This window comes from Folsomia candida, unplaced genomic scaffold, assembly GCF_002217175.1.
Source record: "Folsomia candida strain VU population unplaced genomic scaffold, ASM221717v1 Fcan01_Sc003, whole genome shotgun sequence".
NCBI lineage: Eukaryota > Metazoa > Arthropoda > Collembola > Entomobryomorpha > Isotomidae > Folsomia > Folsomia candida.
In genome coordinates, this window is record NW_019091195.1 from 885,768 (window position 1) to 897,904 (window position 12,137).

Here is a 12,137-nt window from a genome sequence, read left to right on the forward strand (position 1 = left end):
TCCAAAAAAAAATTAAAATTATTCCAAAACGGAGCTTCAGATTGTTGATCTTCCTCATCGAGCCAATTTTTAGTGACTGATACACTGAATTGATTGGATAACACCGTATTTCTACATATAATCATGCACGACTGGAGTTGATGGAGGTATATATTTGCCTCCGTATAGGAAATATATTTATAGGGCCTGGTTGTCTTCTTGTCGAACAAAGCATGACAGATTGTCATATGGGTGCTTGTTTTAGACTATTTAACCGTCCGTCCCCTCAACAACCACAGCGTTCGCTCAACTTGAACCATGAGAAAAACTGACGTTTTAAAAGCTCTTGAATTTTCTGTAGCTGTGCCATGACCCAGTCTAAAGTCCCCTCAGGCGTACTTGTTGAGTAAACATGAAAGAACTATTTATTCCAACACTGCGGTCATTAGTTCGCATAATCTTTAAATTTTCGATTGTGCATTTCAATTTTTTTAAGTTAAAAAACAAGCGGGACAAATTAAATCAGGTTGAAAGCCAAAAGGACAATATGTGGGTGTATGTAAAAGAGAAATTATCATGAAACGAACAAAACATGAGAATTTCTACGGATTCATAATCCAACCACACTTTTGTGTAATTTATGTAGGATTAGTAGATGCATGCTGAACATCTCTCCCGGTTCATGTCCCATAATTACATATTTACTCAGACTATTTTGCAGATACATATTCCACGAATTATAACTGCCCCCAGGGTCACAATAAATTCGTGACCACAACGAAGTATCTAGACTCTCTAAATCGTGCATAATAGCGAGGCTTCAAATTGTGTGACCGAGAATAAGTAATGGGACTCATTTTGTCTTTTCTCTCTTGTCTCTAGTGTGCACTTGAAGAACATAGGACTTTAAACAGATTCATTTATTCCAGTAATGCCACAAACAAAACAAGCACGACTACTGCGACACCAGATACATTCCGACCGACGATGCCGACATTTCTTCCTTTCTCCCCAGGGCCAAGCTCCAAGAGAAAGCGAGCTGTGGCGCTGCCTATTTGCCACCCATCTACATATCAAATTAAAACCAAAGTTTGAGAATTTCGAACAAGAGCACAATTGCATATCACATTATGCAATGTAACAAAATATCGAATACATGTAAAATAAATGGGATAATGTGAAGGAGAAAGATAAGAAGACGATGGATGTGAGAACGTGAGTGGTGAAAGCCGGAGAAACTTCCGGTCTCAGTAATCGTATACTAAGGCTCAGCAGTCGCATACTTGTTGCCGAGAAGGAAAGAGCAAAAGTGTTGCTTGTATAATTCTCATGTTCAAGAACGTAATAAGAGAATTCTCTTCTGTTCGTTTCGATCTGCACTGTATTTACTTGTGTACACGTCGTCGCGTCGTCTCCAAATTGCCTTGACTCACTAAGCTGATTTCTAGGACGGCTCATAAATTTTCCTGTCAAATTGTGTTTTCTTGTTGAGAAGAAGTTGTACAAGTGTGGAAGGATGAGTATGAGTGAGTAGGATAATAAACATTGCATCGCTGTTGAGCTGTTGTGTGTGGGATAAAAGATAAGGCATTCTTGACGTTCACTTATGCAAAATTTCAAATTGCGGAGATTGGATGAGGCTCAGTTTGAAGGAGAATACTTACTTATGAGAACGTGTTTGTCGCATGTTTTCGGAATCAGTGAGTTGCATAACAGAACAGATTTTAATTGCTTTAAATCATTGGAAAGTTAAGATAATTAACTTGTTAGTAACATTAACATTATGGAGGCGGAAGAGTCATTATCTTCACAATTCCTACTAAACAATTTCACCAATACATCTACCGAACTATTGCCTCTCACCCCGTTCACCTACCCACCCCTGTTCCAATGTCTTATCTATACCTTGTACTCCGCAATCGTTATCACGGCCGTGTTTGGAAACATACTCGTTATCACGGTCGTGCTTACCATCCCCAAAATGCGCACAGTGACAAACTTTTTGATTGGGAATCTTGCGTAAGCTGTTCATATGTAACTCATTTATTGGTAATTAATCTATAATTAAATCACGTCTGAACAAATTTGTAGGTTGGGAGACTTGCTAATGGCAAGTTTTTCCCCCTTCGGTTTCATATCAATTCTCCTCCAGTTCTGGCCTTTTGGAAAATTGCTATGTCTCATTGTCACACCATTCCAATGCGTCTTTGTCTTTGTGAGTGCTTGGACGCTGGTAGTGCTGAGCTTGGAGCGGTGGTGGGTCATCGTGGGGAAAGCCAAGTGGAGAAAGGGTCTCGTGTTCTGGGCAATTGGCGGAGTCTGGATTTTCAGTCTAGTTGTAAGTCTTCCAGTGGGGCTGGTTGTAGGGGTGAGAGATGCTGGAAATGAGAGGATGCTGTGTGAAGAGGTGAGCCCATGCAGTGTCAATTTTTTGCTTTTCTGACATTTTTCAGTAATTAAAATTCATTTTGCTAATTTTGCACCCAAATTAAATGCATTCTCCGTGTTCTCAATGAGAACTTTTCATACTTTGATTTTAGTATTAGACCTACATAAAACTTTCTCTTTCCCAGATTGGCTGGCCTTCTCCCACCCTTCGTCTCTCTTACACACTCACGCTAATTTTTCTCCAATACTTTCTACCCGTCTCTGTCTTGGCGTCTACCTATACACGAATCGCGATAGAAATCTGGTGGAAGAAAGTCATTCCCGTGTTGGAATGTAGTGGAAGCATGTACACAAAATCTGTCCGAGAAGAGAGGATGGAGAAAGCGAAGAGAAAGGTACGTACGTATGGACATCTACCTAAATATACATGTAGAAAGCTACACAGTAGATTCGCGTCAGTAATTTCACTGCAAATATTTATTTTACAAGTTTATATATTTGTTGATGAATGTAGACCATCTCAACTTTGCTACTCGTTGTGACGTGTTACACACTCTCATGGTTGCCCTTGAATTTGCTGTATTTGTACTTGGAAATTATTCAGGATGAGGAATCAGATCCTTTCCCCATGATTGAATATGTCTACGTGCTATGCCATTGGCTGGTAAGTGAGTCTACATACATGATTTATGTTTGACTTTCTTTTCCCTCAACGATCCACCGTTCTGCATAAAATGTTTTTCTCACAAAGCACTTAAATAAGTATACAAATGTGCATTCGACCATTTCATTATAATTTGTACAGTCCATGACCCATTCATCCCTTAACATTTTCATCTATGCTTTCGTGAACGAGCGTTTTCGTGACGGATTTCTAACCGTGTTGCGGAGATGTGTCAGGTCGAAACCGCAAAACCAGGCTCCTACGGCTGACGTGGTTTCGATGATGACTTTGTGAGCGACGACGGACGATCTGTTTGATGAGTGGGCTGGAATGGATTTACGGTGAGTGGGGAAAAGGGTGGTTTATTTTATTGTTATTTTACTGTATTAGATATATATTTGCAAGTATAATTTATTTATTTTTCACGGGACCTCCCGAGAAATGAAATGGGTCAAAATGTTTTCGAGTAGATTGGTTTCTGTTAGTTGTGTCCTGGAATTAATACAGAATTGATGAATATGTATTAAAATTGTATTCCCTTCCGCTGCTAATGTGTCACTCTGACAGAGATGGAGAAAGTAATCCAATTTCAAGTAAATTGTCTGCGGTGGCATTGTGGTTCATGGGCGCTTAGATAATGCTATGCTGCCGAATGGTGTACTGTACAGTATATTTTGTGGTAATCTATGGGGAACACAATGTCGACAGTATACATGTATTCTAGGAATAGAATAATAGTCGGCCCATTTTCCATTTCAACATTCCTTCAGTTTTTCTCTTATCACTCTGGCTTGTATTGACACATGAATAAATTGCGTTGGGGCCTAATGAGTAACAATGGGTATTCTATTAAAAGTTATATAGTGTTTATAGATCTGCATCCTGTATGTATGTGTTTATATGTATACGTACTATCCCCAAAGTATTGTAAGGGTATACAAGCGGAAAAGGCCCATGCACGCACGAGATTTATAATCGCAGTATATAATTCGAAAAGATAGCATGTCCTAGATGGCTGCATAAGTAAATCTTTATAATAAGCTCAATAAAATATCATTTACTGGCACTTCTACACAATTTAGAGAGAGTTCGTGACGGCCATACTACCCTTGTCATGCTACACTTTAAATCCCGATGGATATGGGTTTGTGCTTGTCATATTTTATGCATTTAGATATGTATGTATGTACAGAAGACAGAATATATGTATGTAGATAAATGTAATTTGTGGTGCAAAAAGCACATCCCTCAGTTGGTGAAGAGATTATGTAAAGGAGTCGCAATGAGGATTCTCGCCCTACCTCGCATCGCAGTGACAGAAGTTCTCTACAAGTCGCTTTGTAAAATAAATACGAGTGTCAATTGTCATACTTTCATAGTCAAACTTTCACTCTGAAAACTGGTGAGCTGAGCTTTGATTTTGCGACGAAAACTTTCCAATTATTCAATTGTTTCCCAACTTTATTGTGTAATCACTTTTTAAGTATGTAGGTCAAACTTTAAAGAAACTTTAAGTTGAGCACTATGTTTATTATTATTTACATATATATAAATTCTACTTGGGTGAAGGTCATGATTTAGAGTGGTGATTTAAATTTATAAAGTTGGAACATTGTAAAACTAAAATCTAAATCTAATTATCTCCCAAAACCCAGAGATCATACTTAAGTTGGACCCAAAATCATTAACGCTGAATTTCATGTCTCAATACCATTTTGTTTTTTATTGATAGTTTTGTCTTGGAGGTTATTATTATCTAGGTAAAGATTTGAGTTTAAAGGTTGGATTTTTTGTTACGTTTCTCATTTTCTGTTACAGGCGAACCACCAAGTATGAGGCCTGACTATAGACTCAATTACAGTATCTAAATACGTATGTACTTACTCATTAATATGTAATACGACCGAAATATTTAGCCACAACGTTTGCTTTCTACATGTGCATAAATATAAATATATCTACAAGTTATATAAAACAATTGACAAATTATATAATAGAACATTCAATTTAGGATAAAAGAATGAAAATCGCCTTAGATCTATGTGGTTATGTAATACGTATGTATTGTGTAAGCCGTATATGTAACTAAATAAAGTGATCATTACCGATTCAACTGTTACCACTTATTACATCCCATATCACAATCAAATCACACGTTGATTCGATTCACAATAAAGCATAACCAACCCTGACAACCATTCTTTGTGTGGCCGAAGAATTTGTCCGTTCGATTGATCCCTTTGATCCCAAATGTCCTCCCGGAATGGTGATCCGGCTCATATTGTTACATAGCAATCACTTTTCTGCTGCTTTCGCTCTCTTATCACAATCTTTTTAGCTGCCCAACAAACGGCAAAGTCCGACTACACCCTAACCGCAGTTCGAGTACTTCTGACCCAATTTTTATTGCTGTACACCAACACACTCGTACTGCCCCTGCTGGACGTCTTGTTGTTGGAACTGCTCCCACCATTCTTCCTACTGTATCTGCTACACCCACTAAGCACGGAGGTGAAGGACTCTCTAAATCTGTCGTTGAATGCCCCATAAATTATGGGGTTCATCGCTGAATGACCCATTGCCAGGAGATGACACACAATAAAGATGTACTCAATATTTGGAAGTTGCGCAGCGTTGGTGAAAGTCTCCATGTAGAGTTGAAAGAGGTTGAGCGGAAGCCACGCCAACGTGTAGGTGGAAATGACGAGGAGTGTTGTTTTGATGGTCTAATATTGACAAGAAGAAAGAGGAATAAAATTTATATGTATACAAATGGAGGCAAACCACTATATCCACATATGTATACCGACCCTTGTGGTAGTGGTCGTGGTGGTTGGTTGAGTAACATGAGAAAGTTTTTAGTGAAACTTGACGTTAGTTACCTTTCGCTTTGCTCGAGCGAGTCTTTGGTCTCGATTGTCCTCTGCTTCACCCGGAGGTTTTTTTCCTGTCGAAGAGCCAGAGAGAATTTTTTTACCAGACGTACATATACCTTTGCTTGTCTGGAGTGAAAGTTTGCAGTACGAACTTACCCCAAACTGCGATCACAATTCGTGAATAAGTAAATGCCAAAACGGATATTGGCAGAAAATATTGAAGAATCATAAGAGTGAGAGAGTACGCGAGACGAAGGGTGTCATCCGACCAGGCCGACTACATATTTATGCGAGAAGAGGAAAATATAGAATATTAAATTAGTTGGGCGAATACTTTATTCATGAATAAGATGGAAAGGGTGAGTCTCTGAGGGTTAGAATTTAGCATGGAACACGGGTGCGAGAAATAGACTCCGGTCGGAAAGATGCTAAAGGCACCCACGCCTTGGTTTGCGAATAATGGGATGTGATGCATGCAGATATCTTTCTCTCGTTAGGCTAATTTCCATGATAAAACGGGACTTAGCCAGGTTGCTGGTGGCAGCAGGCTTATCTATCTTCTTACATACATCACTGACTGAGGAGTGCATGCAGAATACAAAGTTTTTATAATCTTCTCACCTCTTCACACAGCGGCAAACCACCTGCTCTTTGCTCATCAACTTCTAGTCGGGTAAAAACTGCAATCGGTGCCGCAGTTATTAAGGCAACAATCTGGAATACCAAATGACACGGTATATATATATATATTTTTCACCTCCACGGCACTAATGGTGATGGAAATTTACCCAGACACCAAGAATTACAGCTAAAGCTTGACTCCTTCTCAATCTGGGTCTCAAAGGATACAGAATTGCAATGTAGCGATCCACTGAGATTACAAAAGTTTGAAACAAACTTTAAGGACTGAAAGTTTTTACTGCATAAATTGAATAAAAAAATATTAAGATGCAGTTTTTACCCGCGAGTGCTACGAGAGTGTAGGCGCTGTAATTAGTATAATAATTAGACTTGATTACCAGTAAATACACATGTTTTGGGTTCTACACTTACCTCACAAACACGCAAGTAGCCTGCGCTGGTGAGACCTGTTGATAAAAATGGACCATTCAAAGGTCAGTTTTAATACGGTCGTTTCATTGTCAGCATTTCATTAAATGGGCGAGTGTGCACGTGTATGTCTGTCTCCTGCGGGGGTTTGGTGTTATTGTGTGCTATTGACATTAATAAATCGGGCAACTTACCAGATGACACAAAATCAATCCGAACGGCCAGTACTGGAGGAGGACGGATATGTAGGAAAACTATGTAAATACACAATGTTTTATGAACATTCTTCCTGATTGTATGCTTAAATAGGCCTAATATTATCATACCGGTACACACAGAAGCGCCATGAGGAGGTCCCCAAGAGCTAAGTATGTAAATATCAGTTAAAATTGCATAATATTTTGTGGTATTCAAAGTAAAAAAAAAGCTACCAAGAGACGCTATTAGATAATTTGTCACTGTCCTCATACGTGGGGAAGATGCGACGACATAAATGACAAGAATATTGCCTGAAAGAAGATGGATCATGATCATTATTGCATAGTTTTCAGGATTTGCAGATTTTTTCGCAATTTCCCCACAGCTCAGCTTACTTACCTATGACTGCTGAAATGAAAATGAAATTGTATACAAGATAAATCAAGAGTTGGAAATGTGGTGGAAACGTCAACACGGGTTCAGACGAGGGCGGCGGAGGCATATCCGACGGCGAACTAATTAGATCCGTTGGATACATTGCTGTCACATTTGAAAAATTTTCCAGCAGGTAACCATCCTCTCCAGGTAGGTAGTAGTACGACGGGTCTATCGTGCTCATGATGCTAATGATGATCTCCCTTCTGCGTCACAAGTCGCTGAAATATTAAGAAACCCGTTTTTATCGAAAATTGATGCGATTGCACTTTTCTCATTTTTGTCTTCTTTCTCTCCTCGTTATACATACATACACATTCGTACTAAATCCTTGCAAAAATGTCCATCTCACAAAACGAATTGTGAACGGAAGCACTTTCTTCAATCCAATAAGTGCACCTCCTCCACACGGGCACACAAAAAAGGTTGTCTGCTTCCTACCAATGTGAAGATAAATCCTCGTTTCAAAATTACTTGACATTTCGTTTATTCAAGTAGAAAAGACTGAGTGTGTGTGGCTTGTGCTTTACTATTGTGGGCTCGAAAAAACGGTCCAGAGTGAACCGGATTACGGAATAGAAGGAAGTGTGCGTTGTATGTCGATCAAGGTTGAGTAAGGAAAAGAAGGGCTTGAGTTTATGATGATGATGAATTATCGAATTATTGAAGTAAATAGGTTGACAAATCTTTTTACAAAGCTTGGGATACCGTTTTCTAGTGGAGCAGAGGAGCAGCAATAACACGGAAGTTGGAATGTAGGTCAGAAATTGATAAATATTTAATGAAATTCAATTCGCAGTGTACGGGATTGATTTTAAATTGCCACATTTTGATCGGTACATGTCTCGTAGTTATTGACGCCGGATTGACGCCATGGGCAATCTACCTACACGTGTGCATAGTTCCCGTTTTACTTCTCCTCCAGAATTAGCAGTCAAATCCAATCTCTCTCCGAAAATGGCGATTGAGTTGACTATTAGTATTTGGTTTGCCCCTTGGTTTAAATCATCACCTTAACCAACTAGCCAAATACGGCATGGTGACGAGTAATTGAATATCCTCTTCGCCACTTCATCGAATCTCTGGATCAATAACAAGTTCACACAACCCGGATATTATTTCGGACTGATTGACAAGACCCAGCAGGAGAGCTTGCTTATAAGCACATATTTTCCACTCTCGCTTATCCGTGTACATATGCACAAATTCTCCTGCTGCTGATGACGCGTACACATTTCATTACATTTAAACAGCCACTCACAAACAAAAGTTCAAGGTATTTTTTCACTCAAGAATTGCAGAGGAAGAGCTTTTACCTAACACTTACTCACATCTCCTTTCACTCTTAGACTTTGTTTATGATCGTTACGTACATACGCGAGAAATTTCCTGTTTATGCAATAATTCTACCGAAATTTATCAACTCGGAGGCGAAGTAGGTATTTTAATTGCGTCATTAAACCAACAATGATCGCACTTAACATTCCTTTCGGCAAGTTAGTAATAAATCATGCAACGCCTGTAGAAGAAAAATATGCAGTAGACACGTACTCCATAAATTCGTGCAGTATCAGTTACCAAGAAGTAAAGTTACTCACCTTACGTACGTCGAAGCGTTTCCCTTGTACTTCTCGTCTCAAAAGTGCCCCGGAATAAATCGAGATCAGCTTTTTACCCTGGTTCACTGGTGAGACTCTTGTTGCAGGTTTGCAGAATCACAACTGATGCCAGCAGAGTTTGGGTTCGGTTAGAAAATATCTTTTCTCTGCTCAGTGTGTGTATATGCATTCATTCCATGTGGAGTAGAGTTAGAGTGGCTGATGAGTTTTGATATTTAATGCAATGAAAGGCCCAGGAACGAATGAACGAGACAAATTTGCTGTGGCGGATGAGTCGAGGAAAATTGCAAGTTGCGATTCGCAAGCAGCATCATCGTTACATGTACGACTAAGGTAAATCGTATGGGTAAATTGGCGAAGAAAGATTCCCCACGACCTGAATGAAAGCCAGCACGGCATCCTCCTGGATACGTACGTATTTACTGCATCGTCGTGGTACATATCTGTGGAAAGAAGTTGGCAAGATGTTGTTGACTGAGAACTGAGACGACTCACTACCACTTGTGCACAATTTCATGCTCATTATGGATTCTGATAGATGTTTGTTGCTTGTCTGGATGAGTTTCAGGCCCTGAAATTAGAGTGTCAAAAGTTGCCTTTCTCATCTTATGTACTTATTTGACTTTTCACTTTTGGGAAACTGACGTTTAGTTTCTGTAGAGTTTTTGAAAGTATGCAATCTGCGTCATACAATGATACAAATACCAAGTACCATTAATAAATACTTATAGGAAGTAAAACATTCCATACTTGTACATTCATACGCACAAGTATAAAATACATATGCACGAGATAAGCACATACTTATTAACAGTCATTAGTCCAACGATCTCAACTGTTTATTGGTGGCAGGATTTTAATTAAGTTCTTGTTTTCATGAGTTGGCACGCACAAGAAGGAGAAAAGTGACGGTGGTCGTGCAAAGTGGGGTTGAAGTGTTTATATTGTGTTGTGGTCTGTCAGTATAGTTTCCTATGGAACTTTATTTTGTAAAACAAATTAGGCCATCACCTAAATTATGTATGCAAATTCTGTAAATATAAAGACGTGCTCCTGGGGTGTAGATTTAGTTTCGTATGGATTCACCTTACACTCTGTGCCATTTGCAAGTTTAAGTAGTCGATGGAACTCGAAGAAAATATGTAAAAGTTTAATTACTTAAGCATTCAACTTCTGGAAGTAATTTGTTTCATTTGTACTGTTGAGACCAACTATTTATTTACATTCTCTTACATTTCTGGAGGAAACGAATGTTAATTTGGTAAGGACGATGAGAATTAGTGTTTGAAGAACATGGAACAGAATTACAACTTGACAAATAAAAACTCCTGCTGATCCTTCATTAGTTTTATTTATAAATTTTCAGAAAAAAACAATGCAACTTGCTTAATACATTCGAATTGAGAAGTTTCTAAGACATACTCCAACTAATATTTAGCACACAATCTCATCTTCAAATGAAAAAGTTTTAATGAAACTTCTAGCTGCATCTAATCTATGCATAAATCCATATACGGATACATACGCCAACCTTTATTGCACCTTTGGAATATTGAATACTTGGTTTTATCATGTCAAAAAGGAAGCACTTTGCTCAAGTTTAGACGGTATTACACAGCTTCGATGTTGTTGAACAAGCACTCATACAACTCTTGAATTAAGGAGACGCTTGACAAAGTTTAAATTAGATTTTTGCCATCACACAGTTTTCTTTAAATTTCACTGCGCACCTTCGCCCCGCTGTCGTCAGTACTCTTGAAGGCATTTCCAAGTGAAATTAGACGAAGGGAAGGAAACAAGCCTATGCAACACCACGAAAAAGTTTACCTGGTGAAAATGAGAAACAAAGCTTGTTCAAAGGCCTAGCAGGACTTTCACTTCAACAACAAACTATAATTGCTACTTCCATCAACACCATCGCAATATCCCACCCTTGCACTTACCCGCAATTTCGTTAGTACTTGTGCACACACACACGGTGCAAAAAGTAAATATATAAAGAAGCCTTTGAAGAAAACGACGAAGAAAATAAAATTTAATCAGACTGATGAGACTGGTTACACGAAATTTGGGCACGTATTACATGAAACGTTGCAAAATACGAGAAAAATCTGTACTAGAGTATAAAATAAAGTACGAAAAGACAGGTTGAGCCCGGATTACGGTAGAAAGAAAGTAAAAAAGACTCGATTTCACTCTTTTCTTTCTTTCCCTTCGGGTTTTATTCTCAATTAGGTACAGATTTACTGAGACGAAGAAATTAGGGTGAATAGGGGATTGTGAGTGTACAGAATGCACAGATAAATATGTACGGATACGTAGGAACATATGTGTGGGAGAAAGTATACGTACGTGGGAATATGTCGTTCCGCTCGTTTCTCTTTTTGTCATAATAACATGTGTGGCGTAGATCGGATAACATGTGGTTCCGATGCGACATTTATTACGGTCAATACAATTTCCAGAAAGGTGGAAGTGCAAATAATGGATTGTATTCTCCAGTGGCAATTTTCAGCCCATTTCAGTAGGAAGTCAATCTTGATGCAGACACTTCCGGCCGGCAAAGAGAGAGAAAGAGTTATGGGACTTCCGGTCAAGAGTGGAATGTGGTAATTTTGATAAATGTACACCATTTATGGAAATAGGTGCTCCAGATGCGGCTCCTATCCTAGTGTATGATGAATAACATGTCCCTTGCAACTTGTTGTGCGTCAAGAAGAAGAGAATAAATGGGAAAAGGTCGTCTACGTGGAACAAAGTCAACAAATAAACAATTCAGAGATGACACAGTAATTTAAACTGGTGCTAAATTTAACATTGCTGGTTTGCAATGCAACCAACCTACCGACCACCTCGCACATCCTTCAAAATATTAATCATGCCCTTGTTATCGTCATTGCGGTCGGTGAGATAAGACCAAAAAGCGAA

At 38.8% G+C, this 12,137-nt stretch overlaps 2 protein-coding genes across 2 annotated transcripts; one reads left to right on the plus strand and one right to left on the minus strand.

The window, feature by feature from the left end:
- The first annotated feature begins 152 nt into the window (after nt 1-152).
- On the plus strand, nt 153-5,139 carry LOC110845576 (RYamide receptor). The gene is made up of 6 exons (XM_022092023.2): nt 153-1,998; nt 2,071-2,386; nt 2,553-2,762; nt 2,882-3,031; nt 3,173-3,372; nt 4,850-5,139. The coding sequence occupies exons 1-5, from the start codon at nt 1,763-1,765 to the stop codon at nt 3,323-3,325; spliced, it is 1,065 nt and encodes a 354-aa protein (XP_021947715.1). The 5' UTR covers nt 153-1,762; the 3' UTR covers nt 3,326-3,372; nt 4,850-5,139.
- LOC110845577 (RYamide receptor) lies at nt 5,130-9,587 on the minus strand. The gene is made up of 12 exons (XM_022092024.2): nt 9,189-9,587; nt 7,555-7,811; nt 7,389-7,466; nt 7,284-7,321; nt 7,152-7,211; nt 6,961-6,995; nt 6,869-6,894; nt 6,696-6,778; nt 6,529-6,621; nt 6,064-6,184; nt 5,914-5,978; nt 5,130-5,757 (listed from the first exon to the last, which is right to left on the minus strand). Exons 2-12 carry the CDS (start codon nt 7,772-7,774, stop codon nt 5,395-5,397), a joined length of 1,182 nt encoding a protein of 393 aa, XP_021947716.1. The 5' UTR covers nt 7,775-7,811; nt 9,189-9,587; the 3' UTR covers nt 5,130-5,394.
- Nucleotides 9,588-12,137: the final 2,550 nt, after the last annotated feature.